The following is a 25,962-nucleotide window of genomic DNA, read 5'->3' as shown; positions in this document are numbered from 1 at the left end:
CTCATAGGGTATAATGATAGATAGATAGATATGGGATAAATAGATCTATGGATAGATGGATAGCTAGATATATAGATAGATAGAAATTGATAATGGATAAATAGATATAGAGATAGATATATAGATAAGTATAGCTAGAAAGATAGGCATAGAGATAGATAGATGGATAATGGATGGATAGATAGATATGGGATAAATAGATCCATGGATTGATGGATAGATCGATATATAGATAGATAGAAGATTGATAATGGATAAATAGATAGATATAGAGATAGATATATAGTTAAGTATAGATAGAAAGATAGATAGGACAGATAGAGGGATAGATACAGGAAAAAATAGATAGATCTATGGATAGATAGATAGATGTATAGATAATAGATAGCGATAGGTATAGATAGATATAGAAATAGATAGAGATACTGTAGATAGATAGATAGATAGATATAGAGATAGATAGTATATCTATCTATTTCTATATTTATCTATCTCTATATCTATCTACAGTATCTCTATCTATTTCTATATCTATCGCTCTCTGTATCTATCGATCTCTATATGTAAGATAGAGAGCTAGAGATAAAGAGATATAGATAGAGATAGATAGATATGAAGAGATATAGATATATAGAGATAGATAGATATAGAAATATATAGATATAGAGATAGATAGCTATATAGATGTACTGTAGAGATAGATAGAAAGATATAGATATATAAAAAAAAAATCCCACAATACTCACCTCTCCTCCTCACTACCACGCTGATGCTGGCTTTAGGGTACCATTACACTTAGTGATGCACCAGCGATCCCGACAACGAGATGGATCGCTGGTGCATCGCTAAGTGGTCGCTAGTGAGCTGCCAAACAGGCAGATCTCACCAGCGAAATAGCAGGGGTGGGGGGGTCGCTACTTACCTGTCAGACGAGGCGATCCTGACGTCCTCCCGCCCGGCTCCACGTGTCGCTCGTCGGCGCCACAGGAAGCGCCCAATTAGAAATGGTCCAGGACGTTCTCGCGCGACCAGCGATGAGCAGCCGGGGAGCCGGTCGGAAGTAAGTATCAGACATAGCGATATCGCTAGCAATATCGCTGCTACGTCACAAAATCGGTGACGTTACAGCGATATTGCTAGCGATATCGCTATGTGTAACGGGGGCTTAAGTCTCAGGATCTGCCCAGTCTGCCAGACGTCATCGAGCAGCGGCTGTGAGTCAGAAGAAGCAGAGGGGACTGATGAGAGAGAGACGCTCTCTCTTCCATTGCAATTGAGGGCGGCGCCAGCTAGCTAGGCTTGGGGAGTGGAGACCGCTAAAGTGAAATGATATTCACTGCTTCCCACGCCCATGTGGGCGTGGGAAGCAGTGAATATTCATTTCTCTTTAGCAGCGGGGACAGGGGCTCCTGCTTCCTGTCACCCGCTGCTGCTCCACTGGTACAGGCCACCATAGCAGCTGCATGGTGTGCCGTTATTAGCGACACACCACTGATTAGGGGCCCCTGGAGCAGTGGGGGCCCTAGGCAACTGCTCGCCCTTTATGCCAGCAGGTGCCAGGGTCCACTGGATGCTAGGGCCCACCGGAGAATTCTCCGGTGGGCCAGTCTGACGCTGCACGTGCATACAGCACAAACATCTGAATCAGGTCTTAATATTTACTATGTAATGTCTGGTATTATTTGTGCATATTCCTTCTCAATTGTAAAGTGCTGTGAAATATGTTGGCGCTATACAAATAAAAAATACCGTACTATTATCTACTTTTATTAATTTATTTTACTCACTTATACAGTGCCATTAATTCCACAGTGCTTTACATACATCGCTGTCCCGATGGGGCTCACAATCTAAATTTCCTATCAGAATGTCTGGATTGTAGGAGAAAACCCACACAAACATGGGGAACACATACAAACTCCTTGCAGATGTTGTCCTTGGTGGGATTGGAACCCAGGACCCCAGCACTGCAGTGCTAACCACTGAGCCATCGTATTATGATTTTATTATGTCTGTTTGAATTTGAGGAAGCTCTTTGGAGGAGGGCACTAAGTTTTAATATGAGGTCCTGTGATTTGTGCACTCTTATGGCAGTATATATTTGGATTTTCATGAACACATTGTTTGACACCAACTATACATATGTGTTTGTTTTCCAGAGTTTTCTTGAGAGCTATTGACAAGTTTGCCAGAATCATGGAGCAGAAATTTCTTGAGAATATGAATTTTGAAGTGCAGGTATAGTAGTACGGTAGAGATTTATTTTAATCACTTACTCATTAAACTACTGCATTTTGTAACTCTTGTAACTCTGTTTTTTTTTTTTTGTTTTATTGTTTGCATTGTTGGTCAGCGTTTTGGATTTCCATGTTTGTGAGTGATTTATCATTTGCAACTGTTCTAAAAGTCGTAAAACTTGTTGTTAATTTATTCTAGTCAACCCTGCAGTGATTTCTTTTGCACGCCGGTAAATTTCTATGACATTGTGACGTTTTCCAAAATCTGAATTGAAAATTTGCAAAGAAGATTAAAAAAAGATGAACACAATTTTTTACTTTATGCAAAATTCATGAACCACGTGCGCAGGGTCAGCGTCACGGCAAGTGGCAGGGCCATGGACATAACTACCTTGGATGCACATTAAGCTGAAATGTACTGCTATGTGCAGACCCATCTTGTCCATGCATGGCAAAACACGCTCCCCTCACTTGCACACTAAAGCCAATCAGTGGTGGGGGCGAGGTTGCACACATTAGCTGGACTGGCATGTCAGAGCTAGTGAGGCAGTTAAAACACTGATTGTACTGAAATGGCAACACATATCCCAATAAGTGACACATCCCTGTAATTAGGCTCTCTGATTAAATAAGAAAAAAATGCTGACAGATTACCTTAACCCCTTCTCGATCATGGACTTACTCAGCACATCCTTGATAGGAAGTGCTTCCTGATCTTGGACGTGCTGAGTACGTCCAGGCAATTTTGCGCACTGAGAGGCTGTGCGTGTGGGATTGCCACCGGGTGATAGCTGATTCTGACACCCGGCACTCGCAGGAGCACAATTGTTTCAATGGTTCTAGCAAATTTGTTAGAACATGCGCAGTGCTTGATCTAACAAGTTTGTGTGAGAGCATTGCAATGCATTAGAACTGTGATCAGACTACTGAAAGTAAAAGTCCCATAGAGGGACTAACAAAAAAAGTTAAAGAAAAGAAAAAAATTGTAAAACTATTTTTAAAAAGTCACAAAATAATAAAAAGTATGTATATTGTGTCCATAAATAAATATTTTTATGAAAAAAATAAACAAAAAAGTACACACGTTTGGTTGGAACTAACCGACCTATAAAACTGTACCACCAGTTAAGCCAATTCAGTGAACACCGTTAAAAATAATAAAAAAACGATGCTTTTTCATCATGCCATCGAACAAAAAGTGGAGTAAAACGAGATCAGAAAACAAAAGTGTAAATAAAAATGGAATCTTTGAAAACGTCATCTTGTTCCACAAAAACAATCTGCAATACAGCTCTATGAGTGAAAAAATAAAAAAGCTATAGCTCTCAGAGTATAGTGGTGCAAAAATAAAATGAAATTGTTTTTATTATTTAAAATCACCTGTCACCATCAATTTATGGATGCATGGCAGCTCTGGTTCCACTATGATTTAAATGTAGCTTTTTTGCTTTCAGGCCAGCAGGGGTTAATGTCAGTTTCCCTTACTGACAGAGTGCTGCAGTTGCCGAGTTTCTAGGTCAGCTGATGTGGGTGGTGACCACTCCCACCATCCTGATGCATCACCTGACTGTCGGTGATAGAGTATTCTATGGTGACCAAGCCGGGAGCAAAGAGCTCTCAGGTTGCAGTGGTGAATCTGCTGGTTTCATGGAGTTCGTGGTCCGGGTGCCTTTATACGGTGTTGCCGGTCTTATGGGAGTCGATTTCAGGCTGTGTAATCGTATAAATATATAGAAGCCATCTTTGAATACATCATATATAACTAATACTAACCCTGGAGATTTGGACTCACCAGTGTCTATCTTTATTTGATACTTCCTCTTTAAAAACCATCATGCAACAAGTACACATTTAAGAGGAATTTAAATTGTAAAAATCTATCTATTTTGTTTTGCTATTCATTTTGCGCAGTTCTGTGAATACCTTGTTATTCATGTGTAGGTAGTTATATGGAGTCCACTCCTGGCTTTCCTCAATCAGTGGAGAGATGGAGAGCAACATGTCTCTAGCGTTATATAAATATTATATGTTCTTTTAATATTTGCATCACCTCTTAAAGGGAACCTGTCAGCAGGATTGTGCTGAGTCTCCTACAGACAGTGTCAGGTCGGCGCCGTTATACTGATTGCAATGATACCTTGGATGATGAAATCCGTCTTGTGTTTGTTATTTAAGCTTTATTTTTAGTTTTCAGTTAATGAGATTCTCATGGTTCGGGGGCGGCCAGTGGGGGGTCTTCATGTGATGCTCTCATTAACTATTCACACTGATGGCTTGTGACAGGTAACTGATCCCTGAGTGACCTGCCTCCTATTTTACATACTGTATATAATATGTAATGAAAAAAAAATTCACATTCAGCACGCAGGTGCTGGTGGCATGCATAATATGCATTAAATTACTTTATTTAGTGATCTACATTTATTCTGCAAAAAAAATAAAAAAATATTCTCAAAATGGCACTGTCCGCACCTGCACAGTAGCATCTAATAGATCTGATAGATGCTACTGCGCAGGCGCTGCTGGTCCCATCTCAGTGGAGACCAAATTTTTTTTTTTTTAGCAAAATGGCGTCTGCGCAGTAGCACCTATTGGATCGCCGATAGATGCTGCTGCGCAGGTGCGGCCGGCACCACTTTGAAACCGATTTGTTTTTATATAGAATCAATGTATATGATTAAATAAAATAATTTAATGCATAGTATAGATGTGATCATGCTGCAGCCGGCACCTGCCTGATGAATGTTTTAGTTTTGTTTTATTCAAAACATATTATATTCAGTATGTAAACTAGGGGGCAGGTCAGTGAGGGATCAGTGACCTGTCAGCAGTCTTCATTATTAATATCTAATCAGAGCACCACATGACTATGCCCCCACAGGTTGCCCCAGTGCATGAGAATCTCATGAAAACTGAAAAAGATTACACAACAACCACGAGACTGATTTCAGCAACTAAGGTATCATTGTAATCCGTATAAAGGTGCCGACCTGACGCTGTCTGTAGGCTACTATGCACAATCCTGCTGACAGGTTCCCTTTAAGTATAAACATATTGTTTATTTGTGTTTTAAACGTCTTATTAATTTTTTTGCTTTAACAAATATTTGGTTAGCATCTCTTTGGTAGAAAATAACATTTAATATTTATTAATGTTTTTTAATATTTGTTTTGCTATATTTCAGAGTGCCTATTAGCCCATTACCAACATATGACATGCAGTTACTAAGTTTTAAATAGTATATAAAAAATAAAAGTTCAAATCACCCCCTTTTGCCCTTTTAAAAAAAATAAATAAAAATTAAATATATATACTGTGTGTGTGTGTATATGTGTGTGTGTGTGTGTATATATATATATATATATATATATATATATATATATATATATATATGTGGAATCATTACAAATGTAAAAGTCCAATCTATCAAAATATAAATTAATCAACCTAATCAGAAAAATTGCGTAATGGGAAAAAAATCTAAATGCTAGAATTACTGTTTTTCAACCTCTGCAAAACTACAATAAAATGAAATGAGGCAATCAAAACATTGTATCTACCCTAAAAATAGCAAAAATAAAAAAGTAATATTAGGGCACAAAAATAAGCCTTCACACAGCCCGATCATCCAAAAATTGAAAACATTATGAGACTGGGAAAATAACAACACAAGCCAAAACATTTTTTTTGCAAATGTAAACATTACGCAAATGAAGAAAAAAGTGTTTATTATCTTTATAATTGCATTGATCTGGAGAATCATATTGTCAGAACAATTTTACCACTAAGTGAATATGTTAAATAAAAAAAAAAAATTGCGAAATTGCACTTTGTTCAGTTTTGCCACAGCTCAATTTTTTTTTGTCTTTTCCAGTGAATCAAATGATGAATAGTGTTATTCAAAATTACAATTTGTCCCACACAAAATAAGCCCTCATATGGGTATGTGATCGAAAAAATAAAGTTACAGCTCTTGAAAGAGAGGAAATGAAAGCAAAAAATCAGAAACTGGCCTCAGCGGGGAGGGGTTAATTAGAAATATGTTTTTCGTGACTTATATTCTATTTTATCTATTCTCATTTTCAGCTGTGGAACAATTATTTTCACCTGGCAGTAGCTTTTATTACTCAAGACTCTCTTCAGCTGGAGAATTTCTCTCATGAGAAGCGCAATGGGATTTTGTACAAGTAAGTAATGATTTTCTCACTTAAAGCGTACCTAAACCTGTGATACAAATTTAAATATTTATTGTTTTCTTTAAAGTAATGATCATAGGATCAGCCATCTATATGGGCATTTAGGTAATATAAAGTTGAATAAAATTACACCTTGGTATCTGTGATCTAGTGTTTTTTCTGGAGACATCCATATTCTTTCCTAATAAGTTATGAAGATCTCTCGGCTGTACATAGCTCTCCCTGAGACTGGGGCAACATGGTGGCTCAATCAAAAAACTAGATGACCTCACCGTTGTGGGCATACACCATCACATAGGTTTCAGAGATCTAGCAAGCCTCTCGGCCAGGGCAAATAAATCCAATATAACAAAATAGCCGGCATCTCTGAAAAAATCTTATTACATTTTCATTAAAATAGGGTCACAAACAGAACAAAGTTCTAGGGTTGATGCGTTTCAACTTGAACAGTCTTAAAGGGAATCTGTCACCTCATTTTGGCCTATGAGATGCGGCACCACACATACTTCTGCCGCGGCTCCTGCGCAGGCGTACTTTAAGAAGGAGGACGTCACCACTAGAAGATGGGAGGTGCCAGATCGGACCGGACCGGACCCCCGGGTGAGTATAATCTAACTCGTTTTTCTCATCTTTCAGGTTACATCGGCTGATGCCGGTGGCCGTATCTCATAGGCCAAAAATGAGGTGACAGCTTCCCTTTAATCATAATATGTACATTATATGTAGCTTTCTCATTTAAACACTCCCCCTGCAGTGACATCACTAGAATTAATTATATGTAGAGATGGGCCTACCCCTGGATGTTCAGGTCCGGCAAACAGTTTAAAGAAAATGTGGGTACCAGAACAGTACCTAAACCCCATTCACTTGAATGGGAGGCCTGACCATCCAGTGTTTGCCACACTGTCATGTACATGACACGGCAAACACTGCTTCTGATTGGCAGTAAAACCATTACCGCTGGTCAGATAGCTCCGGTTCCCATGCTGTCAAATGACAGCGTGAACCAGCAGCTTTGATCGGAAGTAAAAAGTTTACCTCTGGTCACTGGTGTTGCTTGGTGGGACTACTCGCACTCTAAATCTGAGTGAGATGGGGCTGCCTTCTGACAGCAGTGAATGCTGTGTTAATGGCTGCACGTGCCTTGGTGTTCCCTGGAGGGAAAGGACGTCTGCAGTATGCTAAAGGAACCATGAGTGACCCTGACGTGGGTGAGATAATACTGAGGCTGAAGAGCCTGTATGCTGGACATTTGCATATCCTGTGTGAGGACAGGATTACAGAGTGAAACTCTATGGACGCTATGCTGTATATGAAGTTTATATTGCTGCTATGGGTTTATGCTGCTGAATAAAATGCATGGACTATGTTATGTTCTATGGAAAACACAGTGCCGGATGTGTTTTATTCGCTGCCTAGCGAGGATCCCCTATCTGAATGACAGCGCTACCTCACAATTGGTGGAGAATTGCAAAGGGCAATATTGTAGCCTTGTTACTAGGGGCAACGGAAAAGGACTGCAAAATTCGGTCGCTAAGGGCAACACTGAGCCAGGAGGGCTGACTGTATGGAAAGCCGTGTGATATACTGACTGGAGTCAGGAGAAAGAGACTTATAGGATACCTCTGCGGTAGAGGGGTCTGAAAACCTGCACGGCCAGCAGGTGACGGTTGTGAAAACCGTGTTGTACTGACCGGGGTCAGTGAGAAAGAGACTGGTCATTGCTATAGGGTGCCTCTGTGGAGAAGAGGTATCCGAGGACCTGTGTGGCCGACACAGGTAACGGACAGGTGTTCGTGTTGTACTGACCTGGGTCAGTGAGAGAGACTGTGTACCTGGAGGGTTCAGTGAGCAAGGTCCTGGAGGGTCAGTGTTGGGAGGTTCTGGGAGAAGAATCTGATCCCTGAAGCACGTGGTATGACTTTGGACCTGGTGAGGCATGAGTGTTGGGCAGTCTCAGGAGGAGATGGATGTCCTGAAGAGCACCCGCTAAGCCCCTGGACCTGGTGAGGCCAGTGTGTTGGGAAACCCTGGGAGGAGGGCCACTCCCTGAATAGCACCCGGTGCGCCCTGTGTGTTGGACGGTCTCAGGTGGAGACGGAACGTCCTGAGTAGCACACAGACGGGACACGTGAGTTTTTTGTGTAGTGTTTTTTTTTTTTTTCTTTTCTCAACTCAGCCTGCGGTGGCTCAGTGGGATTCAAGAAGGTGACAAGCGGCTTCCAGTAACTCGGCGGGGTTACGAAGGGGACAAGCGGCTTCTGGTAGATTGGCAGGTCCACGAAGACAGCGCCAGAAGGAACTGGTGTTGTGTCGGTGATCGGTGACAGCAGGAGCTGTGGTGGTGCCAACAAGGACTTGTGTGGTATCGTTAAAAGACAAACTGTGTTGTGTGAACTGTGGTCTGAGAAGACCGGTAAAATGGACATGGGGAAATCCCAAAAGGGGGTGGTGGCCCAAATCGGGGTGGTAACCCAAAAGGGGGTGGAGTCCCAGAAGGGGGCCGTGACCCAAATTGGGGTGGTAACACAAAAAGAAGTGGAGTCCCAGAGGGGGGCGGTGACCCAAATTCGGGTGGTAACCCAAAAAGGGGTTGAGTCCCAGGAAGGGGCAGTGACCCAAATTGGGATGGTTCAGGAAATGGCAGCACTGGTAGCCTCACTGGGTATGTCTGAGGAACCGCAGTGTCTGTATGAGTTTTGAGGAGTGCGGCATGGATTTTCCGGATAATGACAGGCCACAGGTGTGTACCGTGATGCTGCATGAGTCTGGTAGACTGGACTCAGAGTCAGGTGACTCTGACAGAAACGAATCTCGTTTTATCTCTGACCGAGAAAAACGCCAGGGTTCGCTGTAAACATGGGGTCACGGTGAACTATGCGGTAGACAGAGTGATGTTTGAGGGGCCCATAGGTGGTGCGTGCCAAGGGGGCGGGATACCAACGGACTTAGTCTATGCCTTGGAGAGGGGCCGGGACTTTGTCGCATTTGATGACATATGGCAGGAGGTTGGAGACGTTTCTACTGTTGGGCTAACAGATATTGAGATGGTGACTGCTCCTGACGTGGACAGGTCAGAGTTAGAACTGACCGGAAGAAGAAGTACATCTGCCCAACTTACGGACCTGACGTCTCGTGATATGACGGATGGTGGGCTGGGAGATTAGACGACTGGCGGGAAAACACGGTTAGTGGGTAACTGGAAGGATTACTCGACAGGCCGGGGTGACTCAGACTCTGGGGGTGACTGTGGCTCTGAGAGAGAAAGAGAGCACACAATAGTCTCTGAGCTCAGAGGTCACCTGTCAACGTGGCAAAACATGAACAAGACGCTTAGGGAAGAAGTGGAAGAACATGTCAAACGGGAAAGAGTCCTGAGACAAATGGCCGAGCACAGGGTTGAGGAGCTCGAGAAAGGTCTTAGAGCTCAAAGAAACTGTAAGTGGTCTTCTGCGGGAGAAGAACTTGGACAGCGATGAACAGCGGCCGGGTCCGACTGGTGGTGGAACAGAGCTGCCGGTGCCCGTCTTGGCAGACGGTCATGAAGAGATGAGATCTCGTGAGGTTGAGGAGCGGAGAACTGAAGAAGACAGTCACCCGGTCGGGTCAACGGTAGTGAGGGAAGTGTCCGTAGTAAAGCCAGAGCCTCCTGGTCTGGAAGAGAGCAAGGCCACGACCTTCGAGTGTGTGATTGATGTACCAGACGACATGCAAGAAACCTGTGCTGAGGAAAGTGTGCATGAGGCTTTCAAAGAGGCGGTCAAAGCGTGTAAGGTACACTGGGTGCCTGAGACTCGGCAATTGGTGATAATATCAGCCAGCAAAGACACAGCAAAGTGGGTGGCTGTCCTGAAAAACATGCATCTGCAATGTCTTCACACCAAACAGCTGGTTAGGCATAGAAATATGAAAGCTGCTCAACGCCTAGAGTTAGCAAGAGAGGCTATGGATCGGCTGGGTTTGCGGAAAGATGTAGTTCCGGTTCCCAAAGGTCTGATTGGGAGAATCATTGGAAGATTCAGGAAAGTAATGCAAGACCTTTGTAAATATCTCCAGTGTGGTGAGGGTGAGGATCACTCCTGATGAGGAAGACCAGATATCCAGTGAAGTGGGTAGGATTCCCATCATGGCGGTTGGCTCCTGAAAAGCCTGAGAGACTTTCGGATGCTCGTGGAGTATCGAGTGGGGTACCTGCAAGAAATTGAGCAGTTGAGGTTGGATCGCCGGTGAATTAATAAAGATGTACGGAATACCAGGTGGCGGCCGCCTGCAACCCAAGATGTAAGGACCCGAAGGGTTCCGCCATGAAGTGACAGGGCAGATGGCCGAAGAATGTCAGCAAGTGGCAGTTCAACGGGCCGTACGACGTTGAGAGACCGTAGTTCCTGTGAGATGCTGACTGGGTCAGACTCAGGCCAGACAGTAGGCCCAACTAAGACTGATGACCGTACCAACCGGGGTAGCTGGTTGGGGAACGGAACTAACAGGGAGAGGAATGTGGTGACTAGACAGTGTCTGATGATGCAGACAGACTGTAACTGGAGGGCCAAAGATCAAGGCCGATATTCTGACTGCTGGGGGCGGGGGAGGCCTAACGTAGAGATGAGGCCGTATGATAGATGGAGACGGTTCAATCGACCTATGGGGCAAGGTGTAATGAGTGCCCGGTCTCGAGAGCCTGATGTGATGATGTGTATTCAACCCCACAAGTTTGAACAGAGTGGGGAGGCATGTGGTGTAGTAACCACTGTGTCCACTAGGGGGCACTGTATGGATGTCCCAGGAGAGTGGATGAATGGCGAAATATGGAATAACCGGTATGTATCTCAAGGTGGGTGGCCTTGAGATGGAGATTTATGTGTGTTAATCAGCAGTGATACTGCTGAGGTACTGGTTCCATGTGTCAGGAACTAGTTACCTCCAAACCCACCCAGGGGGTGTGTTTATTAACGCTATTGTAAAGTGTATATGTGAGTGGTTGAAGCACCTGTGATGTGGTGAGAGTCATGTGACCTGGTGGGCGTGGCTATGAACCATATAATGTGGCCAGGGAGAGTCACATGGGGTGAATGCTGGGACCTGGTTGGTCAAGTGTGGAAGGTCCCGTCTGAGTGAGAATGGGGCTGCCTTCTGACAGCAGTGAATACTGTGTAAATGGCTGCACGTGCCTGGGAGTTCCCTGGAGGGAATGGACGTCTGCAGTATTCTAAAGCAACCATGAGTGACCCTGACATGGGTGAGATAATACTGAGGCTGAAGAGCCTGCATGCTGGATATTTGCATATCCTGTGTGCGTACAGGATTACAGAGTGAAACTCTATGGACGCTATGCCGTATGTGAAGTTTATATTGCTGCTATGGGTTTATGCTGCTGAATAAACTGCATGGACTATGTTATGTTATATGGAAAACACGGTGCCGGATGTGTTTTATTCGCTGCCTAGCGAGGATCCCCTATCTGAATGACAGCGCTACCTCACAATAAATATGTATACACTGCTCAAAAAAATAAAGGGAACACTCGAATAACACATCCTAGATCTAAATGAATGAATATTCTCATTGAATACTTTGTTCTGTACAAAGTTGAGTGTGCTGTCAACATAATCACACAAAAATCATCAATGGAAATCAAATTTTTGAACAAATGGTGGCCTGGATTTGGAGAGACCCCCAAAATGAAGGTGGAAACAAGTCAAAATGAAAATCAAAACAAGACAAAGTTAAAGTGGAAACAAGTCAAAATGATGCTCAGTATTGTGTGTGGCCTCCACGTGCCTGTATGAACTCCCTACAATTCCTGGGCATGCTCCTGATGAAGTTGCGGATGTTCTCCTGAGGGATCTCCTCCCAGACCTGGACTAAAGCATCCGTCAACTCCTGGACAGTCTGTGGTGTAATGTGACATTGGTGGATGGAGCAAGACATGCTGTCCCAGATCTGCTCTATCAGATTCAGGTCTGGGGAACGGGCAGGCCAGTCCATAGCTTCAATGCCTTCATCTTGCAGGAACATGAGGTCTGGCATTGTCCTGCATTAGGAGAAACCCAGGGCCAAATGCACCAGCATATGGTCTCACAATGGATCTGAGGATCTCATCTTGGTACCTAATGGCAGTCAGGCTACCTCTGGTGAGCACATGGAGGGCTGTGTGGCCCTCCAAATAAATGCCACCTCACACCATTACTGACTCACTGCCAAACCGGTCATGCTGAACTATGTTGCTGGCAGCAGGTTCACACTCAGCATATGTGACAGTGTCTGGAGACACAGTGGATAGTGATCTGCTGCCTGCAACATAGACTGGCCTGCCCGTTCCCCAGACCTGAATCCAATTGAGCACATCTGGGACTGCTAGTCTCGCTCCATCCACCAACATCATGTTGCACCACATAATGTCCAGGAGTTGACGGATGCTTTTGTCCAGGTCTGGGAGGAGAGCCCTCAGGAGAACATCCGCAACTTCATCAGGAGCATGTAATACATACATCCTGGCAGAAGGTTACCACCTTCTTTTCATCCCTAATAGAAGTGCCAATTCCCCTGGATCCCTTGGTGTGCCTGTTTGGGGCTGTGGAAGAAGATAATTGGGACCATTATATTAAAATATTTTTCTCCTTCGTCTCATTGGGGGACACAGAGACTGTGGGTGTGTGCTACTGCCGTCTGGAGGCTGACACTAGGCATACAAAAAACAAGTTAGCTCCTCCTCCACCGCATACACCCTCGCCCCTATAGCGGGCGGAAACCAGTTTTTTGCTTAGTGTCTTTGGAGGCACACGCAGTCTGGTTTCTCCAGACTAAGTTTCTTTTTCGGTTCTCACTATGAAGAGGAGATAGGGGCGACGGATCCTATAGAAAGGGTCCGATCTCCCCAAACCATCAACGGGCGAGCACGCGTTGAGCATCGCTCCGCGTATCCTTTCCCGCACCGAGAGACACCTCTGGGACTTTTCCCCAGACATCTATTTTTCGTGTTTGTTATTTTTTGAAGACGAGAAGGGGCAACGCATCCTATAGAAAGGATCCGATTTCCCCAAACCGGCAACGGGCGACTACGTGCGAGAGTCCCTCCACGTCTCCTCTCCCGCGACGTGGGACACTATGCCAGACTTAGCCCTGTCCACCCCTAGGTATGGAAACCATGGGCTTGCACACGGGCACAAGACTAGTCTGTGCGCCCCCACTGCTCCACCAACGCTTGACGGCGGTGCTGCATGGCGGCGGACGGTCCCTCTCCTCGCCCCTACAGGGCAGACTGAGTTAGGGTGCCTGCACCGTCCAAGAAGGGAACTAGCAGGTGCGGAGGGCCCTGGGCGCAGAGTCAGGTGGACCACCCCCCCCAAACCCCCCCCAATACCTGGGGCAGAGCGGGCAGTGGCTGCACAGGAGGGTGCCAAGGAGGAGAGGACGTCGCTGGGGCCCGGCGTTTGGACCCCAGGTGGGTAGCGCCATTAATTTAGCCCGCGGCTTCGGCCTAGGCCGCGGGCGGAAGTGGGCGGCAGCGCTCCGGCCGCGTCTTATCCGGCGTCGTTTCGGCGCCCCCCGTCCCCGGTATCGGCGTTACAGGATCCGGGGCGGGGGGTATCGTAATTTAGGCCTCCTGGCAGGGCGGGCGCCGGATAAAATGGAGTCCCCGACGGCGGTCCGGGGTAGGCCGCAGGAAGCGCAGCTTACCGCAAAGCGCGGCAGTCCCCGGAGACCGCCACCAACGCAGCTGGAGGGGCCTCCCACGGCAGGAGCCGGGAAAGGACTTACAGAGGGGTAAGTGTGACCCCGGCCTGAAGGCCACGCTAGGGCATATAGGGCTCCCCTCTCCTCCGCATTCGCCCTCCTTGGAAAAAAAAAAAAAAAATATAGATAGATAGATAGAGAGAGAGAGAGAGAGAGATAGATAGATATAGGAGAATCTATTTATTTATTTTTCTGGCCTTTTCCAGCAGTATGTCTGGAAAAGGTAAAGCGCACGCATCCTTCTATGCCGCATGCGTTTCCTGTGGGGTTAGATTCCCACGAGCGCAGACCAGTAAATTATGTGAAACCTGTGACACCGAACGCGCCCAGGAGCCCTCCCCCGCAGCAGTGCCCAGGGGTCCGGAACCCCCAGAGTGGGCGGTATCCCTCTCTCGGTCTATGGTATCATTAACAAAGGCAATTGAGACCCTTCAGGCCCCGGATAGGGGTAGAGATGACGGCTCACATGAGCCGCCGGCCTGCAGGGGCCGCACTCTCTCTAGGCAGGCACATAGGAAGAGAACCCATACTGTGTCGCCAGGCCCCTCCGGTGCTTCAGCATCTGCGAGTGTGGCATCACGCTCGCCGTCACCCCTTTCAGGGAGCGAGCAGAGCTCAGTAGAGGATGTGGAAGAATCCTTGGACCTGGACACCCCAGGGTGCCGGGAGACGGTGGACAGTCTCATTGAGGCTGTCAACCAGACTCTGGGTATTGATGATGAGGTCACCCTAACCGCAGGGCATAAGGTGTCTTTTAAAAAGGCCCGGAAGCCGCGGAGAGTGTTCAGCACTCATCCTGAGTTCGAGGATATAGTGCAGCGGCACCGGGAACGGCCAGACAAGCGTTTTTCAGGACAGAAGACGCTAGGATCAAGATATCCATTTGCGCCAGAGCTCTGTAAAAAATGGGCAGAGTCTCCGGCGGTGGATCCCCCCGGTATCCCGCCTGGCCTCGAGATCCCTGTTATCAGTGCCTAGTGGTTCGGCCATCAAGGACCCCACGGATCGGCTCATAGAGGGATTAGCGCGCTCTGTGTACGAAGCATCAGGATCAGCGCTCTTCCCTTCCTTTGCGGCAACATGGGTAGCCAAAGCCATGATGTCCTGGTCGGACTCTTTAAATGAGATCCTGCAGGATAGGGAGTTGCCAGCAGAGGTGGCCGAGATAACAAGTCAGATCGCAATGGCGGGTGACTATCTAATTAATGCATCCTTGGATGCAGCTAATAGCGCAGCACTTGCAGCAGCAAACGCAATCGCCATTAGGAGAGCCTTGTGGTTAAGGCTGTGGCGGGCTGATTCGGTGTCTAAAAAATCTTTGACTTCCCTGCCCTTTCAGGGTAACCGACTATTTGGGGAAGAATTGGATAGACTCATTTCGGACGCAACAGGGGGTAAAAGTAGTTTTCTCCCACAACAGAAAACAAGGACGCCATTTCGTCAGCCTCAGGCGCGTTTTCGGGCATTTCGCGCACCCGCGTGGACGGCAACGGCCAATACCCCCGCTCCTGCGTGCTATAACCATGACAAAGAGCGTCAGGTCACCTACAGGACCAACCCGCTGGGTAGGATGCGAGGGCGTCCGCCCAGATCAAGGGGGGCCAGGTCCCAGAGGCCCTCTACAAAATGACTCAAGAAGTGCGGTACCCAAGGACAGCAGGATTGGCGGTCGTCTGCAACGGTTCTGTCACATATGGGCTGCGGTGGCACGCGACGCATGGGTGACGGAGCTGATATCTTCCGGGTACAAGATAGAGTTTATAAAACGTCCGCCAACACGATTTTTTCCCTCCCGGCTTCCCAAGTCAAGATCTCGGGCAGAGGCATTACGGGGGGCCATTGAAGTGCTGCAGCACAAAGGGGTCATCGTTCCGGTGCCAAGGAGCGAAAGAACCCAAGGGTTTTATTCCAACCTGTTCGCAGTGCCCAAAAAGGATGGAGCGGTAAGGCCGGTTCTGGACCTAAAGCTACTAAACAGGTTCATCAGGGTCAGGCATTTTCGCATGGAGTCCCTCCGGTCGGTTATATCCTCCATGGAGAAGGGAGAATACCTGGCCTCAATCGATGTTCAGGATGCTTATTTACACATCCCTATTTTTCCCCCGCATCACAGATTCCTACGGTTTGCGGTCGAGGGACGGCACTTCCAGTTTGTGGCGCTGCCTTTCGGTTTGGCCACGGCCCCCAGAATATTCACGAAGGTGATGGCGGTCGCCATGGCCACTCTTCACTCCTGGGGCATTGTGGTGTTGCCATACCTGGACGACCTTCTGGTAAAGGGCCCGTCCCGTCCAGCGTGCGAGGAGAGTGTCACCATCACACTAGATACCTTGTCTCGTCTAGGATGGATGATCAACAGGAAGAAATCATTCCTCACGCCGGCCCAGAGGATTGTTTTCCTAGGGATGATATTCGATACCTCCCAGGGATTGGTAATTCTCCCTCAGGACAAGGCTCGGGCACTCCGACAGGGAGCTCGAAGACTTCAACAGCCAGGCCTCCATACTATCCGATTCGGGATGGGGGTCCTGGGCAGGATGGTGGCAGCGATGGAAGCAATCCCGTTTGCTCAGTTTCATCTCCGCCCCCTGCAGCATGCCCTGTTAGCGGCTTGGGACAGGAGCCCGTTCTCACTCGATCACCCGTGCAGGTTGTCCTCTCAGGTCCGACAGACTCTTCAATGGTGGACACGCGATCGGTCGCTTCTGCAGGGAAAGCCCTTTCCTCCGGATCATTGGTTAGTGATCACGACCGATGCGAGTCTCTCCGGTTGGGGAGCAATCTTCCACCACCACACGGCGCAGGGGCAGTGGTCGCCTCAGGAAGCTAGTCTCCCTATCAATCTGTTGGAGATTCGAGCAATACGGTTGGCCTTGCAGCAGTTCCAACACGTGCTAGCAGGATACCCGATTCGGATTCAGTCGGACAACGCCACGGCAGTGGCGTACGTGAATCACCAGGGGGGCACACGCACCAGGGCAACCATGCGCGAAGTGGGACATGTGCTCCGCTGGGCCGAGAGGAGCCACTCGATGATTTCAGCGGTTCACATTCCAGGCGTCGAGAATTGGGCAGCGGATTTCCTAAGCCGCCAGGACATCACGGCCGGGGAGTGGTCACTACATCCCGAGGTGTTCCAGCAGATTTGCCAGCGCTGGGGAACACCAGACGTGGACTTGATGGCCTCCAGGAAGAACGCCAAAGTGGGCATGTTTGTCGCCCGGTCTCAGGATCCGCAAGCAATCGCAGCGGACGCATTGGTGATACCCTGGAACCAATTTCGGCTCCCATACTTGTTCCCGCCGCTGCCACTTCTCCCCAGGGTTATCAGGAAGATCAAGACAGAGGGGGTTCCGGCAATTCTGCTGGCCCCGGATTGGCCCCGACGGGCATGGTACGCGGATCTGGTACAGCTCATCGCAGACGTACCATGGCGGCTACCGGAACGACCAGATTTACTGTCCCAGGGACCGATCTGCCACCCGAACTTAGGGGCCCTGCGTTTGACGGCGTGGCCATTGAATCTTGGGTGCTGACCCAGGCGGGGTTTGGGCGCGAGGTAGTCGCGACAATGGTAAGGGCCCGAAAGCCAGCCTCGGCAAGGATCTATTATAACACTTGGAAGGTTTTCTTCCAGTGGTGTCGGGAACACGGGGTTCCGCCATTGTCCTTCTCTGTGCCCAACATACTGGCTTTCCTTCAGTCTGGCCTAGACGCAGGTTTGGCGCCAAGTTCCCTTAGAAGACAGATATCGGCCCTGTCGGTCCTGTTTCAGCGAAAGATCGCTACCAATTTGCAGGTCAGAACGTTCCTGCAGGGGGTCGTTCATTTAGTACCTCCCTTCAGAGCACCATTGGAGGCCTGGGATCTTAATCTGGTCCTGTCGGTATTACAGGAGGCTCCGTTTGAGCCACTACAGGATGTTTCATTGGCATATCTATCCAGAAAGGTTGTGTTCCTGGTAGCCATAACATCCATTAGGCGAGTTGGGAGCGTTATCTTGTAGAGCCCCTTTCCTGACCTTTTTTAAGGACAAGGTAGTCCTTAGGCCTCCGCCACCTTTTTTACCAAAGGTGGTGTCCTCGTTCCATATTAATGAGGACATTGTGTTGCCTTCTTTCTGTCCAGCGCCAGTTCACAGGGTGGAAAAGGCGCTCCACACATTGGATCTGGTAAGAGCTCTCAGGAGATACGTGTCGAGGACAGCACCTTTCCGCCAGACGGATTCGTTGTTTGTGATCCCCGAAGGGCGCAGGAAGGGCCTCGCAGCCTCACGGTCAACCATAGCCAGATGGATTCGCCTAACCATTCAGGAGGCTTACCGTATTAGAGGCACGCCAGTTCCAGCTGGAGTAAGGGCGCACTCTACTCGGGCAGTGGGCGCCTCGTGGGCACTTCGGCACCAGGCTTCGGCAGAACAGGCATGCAAGGCAGCAACCTGGGCCAGCCTGCACACTTTTTGTAAACATTACAGTGTGCATACTCAGGCTTCGTCAGATGCGAGCTTGGGCAGAAAAATTCTCCAAGCAGCAGTGGCACACCTTTAAACAGGAAAGCATGCGGCTTGGATCGGTGAGTGTTATCCCACCCAGGGACTGCTTTAGGACGTCCCACAGTCTCTGTGTCCCCCAATGAGACGAAGGAGAAACATGGATTTTTGTGAGTACTCACCGTAAAATCCTTTTCTCCGAGACGCTCATTGGGGGACACAGCACCCACCCTGATAGCCGGTTGGCTCATACTTATTATTTAACATATTTTCTTGTTTAAGACAGGGTGATGCCTTTTTCAGACATATGATTTATTGCATTAAGGCTAATTTTTGTATGTCGTCCTACTGCTTTTGCACTAAACTGGTTTCCGCCCGCTATAGGGGCGAGGGTGTATGCGGTGGAGGAGGAGCTAACTTATTTTTTGTATGCCTAGTGTCAGCCTCCAGACGGCAGTAGCACACACCCACAGTCTCTGTGTCCCCCAATGAGCGTCTCGGAGAAAAGGATTTTACGGTGAGTACTCACAAAAATCCATGTCTCCAAGAGATGCTATTTTTGGACAGGAAATTAATTGCTCTGAGATGGATGGGTAGTTCACACCCAACACTGAGATCTTGGGTAGAACTTGTCAATTCAGTGATTCCATGCGAAAACACTGTCTATCAAAATAGAGGGTGCCTTGGCAAATTCTATAATATATGGGACTTCTGGAACTCAACACCCATCACTATCTAACAAGTGCCTAAGAATATTAACTTGTGGGGGGTACCCAAACCACTTTACAGGAGTTTTTCCAGTAGAAATGTTAATTTTTGGTTATTGTTGTGTAAATAGCTATTGGGTATTGATCTCCAAGTTTCGAGGTCAACGTTATATGCGATCCAGTAAATGTATACCGAGATAACAATTTAGAATGTGTGGTTAGATGTATGTGAAATATATAACCCACTGTGGTTATATATTTCACATACATCTAACCACAAATTGCTGGACGGTTAATGATCAGAGATGGGAATGAACACTACTAATTCATAAATTTTTGCTTTTAATTTTGTAAACCAGTGTAATAACAAAGTGTACTCCTATTTATGAACATGGGAAACGTGTTTGTTCTTATATATATTTTCAATAAATGAAGTTAAAAAAAGAAGAGCGAAATCTGATGGGTGGGGGCAGATGTTTATAGCCTGGGAAGGGGGTAATACCCATGGAGCTTCCCAGGCTATTAATATCAGCTCACAGCTGTATACATAGCCTTTACTGGCTATTAAAATGGGAGACAACCCAAAAAATTACGTAGGCTCCCCCTATAATTAATAACCAGCAAAGGCTATGCAGACAGTTGTTGGCTGATATTAATACCCTAGGAAGAAACCATGGATACTGGCCCCCTCCAGGCTAAGAACATCAGCACTCAGCTACCCCACAAAAGGCGTGTGCCAATTCTGAGGTTAGTAATGGAGAGGCGTCAATAAGATGCCCCCATTATTAACCCCATAGTCATATTGTACAAAAACACACACCCAGAAAAAAGTCCTTTTGAAAGAATGACACAGACTCGTTTAATAAATATTAATTTAACCTTACTAACGACGTTGCCCATTCCACTGACACCATTGTCTTCTGCAAAAGAGTTTAAATAAAAACAATATTCCTCACCTTTCTGCAGAGAAAATGATAGTTCATTTGTCTCATGACAGGTATGCTCTGCTACATCTAGAGAAGGCAGGCTGCATGGTGGCATAATGTGACCATACAACCTGCCATCCACAAGAGACACTAAACAGCATCTGATACCACTGCCCAGTGTCTCATGGTGAGTTAGTAGGACCTGTCTGATGTCTCCGCGAGCGTGAGAACGTTCTTGCATTCCCGGTGCCGTCAGAAAGGTCTTGGAGTTCACAGCCAATGAATTCACCCACGGCGCTCGCACTAACATCAAATCAGTACCAGAAATGTCAGTGTCAATGTGTATAATACGTGTGGCAACCGTGTGCTGCATCAGTACCACATGGCGGGCGCCAGGGAAGCAAAGGTACAGTAATCACTGTTCCCCGGCATTGGATGCTGAAGACTACTCTCCTCATTCTCCCCTGCTCTGCCGTTGAGAGTTGTACTCAGGTGAGAACAATGACAGCAGGTGGTGGCTGATCAGCCTGTACCTGCTGCCGCTAATAACAGTGAGAGCAGGAACGGCTGATGGGAGTATTCATTAGCTAGCTCCTGCTCTATAAATAAATGAATTAATAAAAAAAGAGTGGGTTCCCCTGTATTTTCTATAACCAGTCAGGCAAAACTGACAGCTGGGGGCTGCACCCCTCAGTTGTCAGCGTTAGCAAGGCTGGTTATCAAGAATAGAGGGGTCTCCATGCCATATTTTTTTTTCTTATTTAATTAAATAATTTTAAAAAATGGTGTGGGGTCCTCCCACCCATTTTTAACAACCAACCTAGCCTGAGAGTACCAGCCCCCAGCTGTCTGTTTTAGCAAAGCTGGTTGTCAAAAATGGGGGGTACCCACAACTTTTTAAAATTATTTATCTATATAATTATAAAAACATTGTGGGGGACCCCTCTATTGTTGATAACTAGACTTGCTAACACTGACAGCTGAGTGTTGCAGCCCCTAGCTGTGAGTTTGGCTGGCTGGATATGAAAAATACAGGAGAACCATGAACTTTTTTTATTTAATATTTATTTAGAGCACAGGCGACGGCTAATGAATACTCCCATCAAATAAAACAGTTTAAAAAAAAAAATATACACATAATTGGGCGATTCTGAACACAGCGATACCAATCTATGAATATATAAAAAGAATTAATCTGATCGGTTAATGGGGTAATGAGAAAAAAAAATTCAAAACTCCACAATTACATTTTGTTTTGGTCGCAGTAACATTGCATTATAATGCCATAATGGGTGATCAAAAGATCATATCTGCACTAATATGGAATCAAAAGAAACGTCAGCTCGGCCCGCAAAAAATAAGCCCTCACCCAACCTCAGATCACGGAAAATTGAGATGCTATGGGTCTCGGAAAGTGGCAACTTTTTTTTAACAATTTTTTTTTTCACCACATAAATAAAAATCACCTATACATGTTAGGTATCTATGAACTCACAATGACCTGAAGAATCATAATGGCAGGTCAGTTTCGGCATTTGGTGAACATGGTAAAAAAAAATAAACAAAAAACATCTGTGGAATTGCACTTTTTTTTGCAATTTCACTGCACTTTGAATATTTTTCCCTTTTTCCAGTACACTATCTGGCAAAACTGATGGCGTCATTCAAAAGTAGAACTCATCCTGCAAAAATAAACCCTCTCATGGCCATATTGATGAAAAAAATTACAAAGTTATGGCCCTGGGAAGCAGGGGAGCAAAGAATGGAAACTCAAAAACAAAAAACCCAAGGTCATGAAGGGGTTAATTTTTTTTTTTTTTTTTTTTTTTTTTTTGCAATGACATTCAAGAACCCATAGAATATTAAAAAGTTGTGTTTTTAGTGAAGAACAACAGGACATTAATGTACATGTGTGCACTGGGAGATTGTTTCTTCATTGCATCCCATTCTAACCACTGGCAAATAGGGGAGGAATTCTATTTTAATTATTAATTAATAAGATTTATAAATTTCCCTTATTGTAATTCAAAGGTACATATTGAAGGTTAAATCTGTATGTATTCAATTTTAAGGGCTCTTTCACACATCAAGGATTTCTGTGTATGCAAAAATGGATCCAAATTTTTGCAGTGATTTTGATCAAACTGTCATCAGAGTTTGTCAGTATTTCAGGTTTTAGAATCAGAATTTGTTTAGAATTTCATCAGTTTTTCTCAGATGCGGAAAAAAACTTATGAAGGTTTCTTAGGGTTTGTGCACACGCTGCGGAATGCTCTGCGGATTTGGCCACGCGGATTTTGTAAAATCCGCAGGTAAATCTGCAGGTCAATGGAGGAGATGGCAAACCGCAGCGGAATCCGCAGAAAGAATTAACATGTCAATTCTTTCTGTGGTTTTGAAACCGCAGCAAATCCGCACGGAAAGTTCCGCAGCGTCTGCACAGCGTTTTTTTTTTCCATAGGTTAGAATGCTACTGTACACCACAGCAAAAACTGCTGTGGATCCACAGCGGCCAAATCCGCTGCGGATCCGCAGCAGAATACGCAGCGTGTGCACACACCCTTAAGCTTCTTCTATCGAATAGTTCATGAAAATGGAAGGCTTGCAGGTGGAATCCAACAGCTGTCCAATTTTTTTCAGGGATCCATAAATTTACATTGGCAAGTTTACCCAACACTCTGATCAATATCAGGCAAGTTTCCATAATTTTGTGTACACCACGTCATCTGAGAAAAATTTCGAACGTGTGAACTACCCCATAGACTATCATAGATAACGAGTGCTATCAGTGAAAAATACAGATACTCTTAGGGTATGTGCACACGCTGCGGATTCCGCTGCGTTTCCGCAGCGGTTTTGGCCGCTACGGACCCGCAGCAGTTTTAGCTGCGGTGTACAGTACCATTCAAATGAATGGTACAAAAAAAACGCTGTGTAGACGTTGCGGAAAAATCCGCGTGGATTTGCTGCGGTTTTGAAACCGCAGAAAGAATTGACATGTCAATTCTTTCTGCGGAATCCGCAGCGGGTTCCTATCTCCACCATTGTGGAGATGGTGAATCCGCAGGACCAAAACCGCAGGCAAAACCGCAGATAATCCGCAGGTCTTTTGACCTGCGGTTTATCTGCGGTTTTTGCAAAATCCGTGCGGATTAATCCGCAGCGGATTCCGCAGCGTCTGCACACACCCTTACTCGAGAAAAATAATGTCTGAATGAGCCCTAAGGCTATGTGCACATGCTGCGGATTGGTCTGCGGATTTGTAGCTGTGGAACCGCAGGTAAAATGACCTGCGGATTGGCCTGCGGTTTATCACCTCTGCAATGGAGGAGATGGTAAACCGCAGCAGAATCCACAGAAAAGAAGTGACATGTCATTTCTTTCTGCGGATTCAAATCCGCAGCATGTGCACAGCAGATTGTAAATCACATAGATTTATATGCTACTGTACACTGTCTGCAGAACTGCTGCAGATCCACAGTGGCCAAAACCGCAGCAGATCCGCAGCAAAAGCCGCAGTGTGTGCACATAGCCTAAGACTTATCGATGGGAAACTAATAATTGTATTTGAAGAATGCTCTTTAATAGGTAGTGATTTATGTGCTTTCCCTCCAGGTATGAAGACATGAGATGCTTGATAGGCTTTGCAATACGTGATATGTGGTACAAGCTTGGTATGTATGACTTTGAAAAATAATATATGCAGTAAAATAGGATCTATAAACAGGATGCTGTTGTAGAGCGGAAGTATTCAGAAATCAACTATGAAATAATTTATAGCGAAATCTATTTGTCAAGGCCACCCACTTTACTGAGTATTCTGGTTCGAAGCGATCACCTGTCTGTGCGATAGGTGATAACTTTTAGATCAGTCAGGGTTTGAATGCTTCCACATCTAACGATCAAAGTATCATCCCTGTTAGGATGAGGTGACTGTGTGCAGTTTGCATTTATTCTCTATGCGACTGCCGAAGGTCTGTACTCGCTTTCTCAGGCAGTCCCATAGTGAATTAATAAAGTGGCAGTTGTGCGTGCACACTGCGACTCTATTCTAATTGCCCATTTTGATGATATAATGGGTAGTGTTGAGCATTCCGATACTGCAAATATCGGGTATCGGCCGATATTCGCTGTATCGGAGTTCCGATACCGAGTTCCGATATTTTTACAATATCGAATACCGGAATCGGAAGTTCCCATAATGCAATGAGCCAGTTGTGTTAGCCATGTTAACTAATGGCATGGCTGTGATTGGCTGCTGAAATTATGTCATCATGATGCGCGGTCTGTGCGGGCCTGCCGGGGGTCTGTACGGGCCTGCCGGGGGTCTGTACGGGCCTGCCGGGGGTTGTGTGTGTGTGTGCAGGCATCGTCCAATGGGACTACAAGTCCCATCGGGCTATGCCTGCTACAATGAAAGTGATTGACACATTAGCCAATGATGGGACAGTAGTAGTCCCATCATCTGGCTAATGTGTTGAATGTAAAACAAACAAAAAAAAAACATACATACTACATATACACTCACTGGCCACTTTATTAGGTACACCATGCTAGTAAGGGGTTGGACCCCCTTTTGCCTTCAGAACTGCCTCAATTCTTCGTGGCAGAGATTCAACAAGGTGCTGGAAGCATTCCTCAGAGATTTTGGACCATATTGACATGATGGCATCACACAGTTGGCGCAGATTTGTCGGCTGCACATCCCTGATGCGAATCTCCCGTTCCACCACATCCCAAAGATGCTCTATTGGATTGAGATCTGGTGACTGAGGAGGCCATTTGAGTACAGTGAACTCATTGTCATGTTCAAGAAACCAATCTGAGATGATTCGAGCTTTATGACATGGCGCATTATCCTGCTGAAAGTAGCCATCAGATGTTGGGAACATTGTGGTCATAAAGGGATGGACATGGTCAGCAACAATACTCAGGTAGGCTGTGGCGTTGCAACGATGCTCAATTGGTACCAAGGGGCCCAAAGAGTGCCAAGAAAAAATTCCCCACACCATGACACCACCACCACCAGCCTGAACCGTCGATACAAGGCAGGATGGATCCATGCTTTCATGTTGTTTACGCCAAATTCTGACCCTACCATCCGAATGTCGCAGCAGAAATCGAGACTCATCAGACCAGGCAACGTTTTTCCAATCTTCTACTGTCCAATTTCGATGAGCTTGTGCAAATTGTAGCCTCAGTTTCCTGTTCTTAGCTGAGAGGAGTGGTACCCAGTGTGGTCTTCTGCTGCTGTAGCCCATCTGCCTCAAAGTTCGACGCACTGTGCGTTCAGAGATGCTTTTCTGCCTACCTTGGTTGTAACGGGTGGCAATTTGAGTCACTGTTGCCTTTCAATCAGCTCGAACCAGTCTGCCCATTCTCCTCTGACCTTTGGCATCAACAAGGCATTTCCGGCCACAGAACTGCCGCTCACTGGATTTTTTTTCTTTTTCGGACCATTCTCTGTAAACCCTAGAGATGGTTGTGCGTGAAAATCCCAGTAGATCAGCAGTTTCTGAAATACTCAGACCAGCCCTTCTGGCACCAACAATCATGCCACCTTCAAAGGCACTCAAATCACCTTTCTTCCCCATACTGATGCTCGGTTTGAACTGCAGGAGATTGTCTTGACCATGTCTACATGCCTAAATGCACTGAGTTGCCGCCATGTGA

At 46.3% G+C, this 25,962-nt stretch overlaps 1 protein-coding gene across 1 annotated transcript in view; it reads left to right on the top strand.

Annotated features, from left to right (window-relative positions):
* Positions 1 to 25,962, top strand: part of DOCK2 (dedicator of cytokinesis 2) — a 1,017,649-nt gene that overhangs the window by 560,154 nt on the left and 431,533 nt on the right. The window contains exons 30-32 of the mRNA XM_073573729.1: positions 2,160 to 2,238; positions 6,324 to 6,424; positions 23,905 to 23,963. Of these exons, the coding sequence (XP_073429830.1) occupies positions 2,160 to 2,238; positions 6,324 to 6,424; positions 23,905 to 23,963 (239 nt within the window). The remainder of the gene's footprint in view (positions 1 to 2,159; positions 2,239 to 6,323; positions 6,425 to 23,904; positions 23,964 to 25,962) is intronic.

This window comes from Dendrobates tinctorius, unplaced genomic scaffold, assembly GCF_039654945.1.
Source record: "Dendrobates tinctorius isolate UK_male_01 unplaced genomic scaffold, ASM3965494v1 ptg000036l, whole genome shotgun sequence".
In the NCBI taxonomy this organism is placed as follows: Eukaryota; Metazoa; Chordata; class Amphibia; order Anura; family Dendrobatidae; genus Dendrobates; species Dendrobates tinctorius.
This window is presented reverse-complemented; position numbering and strand designations above follow the sequence as displayed.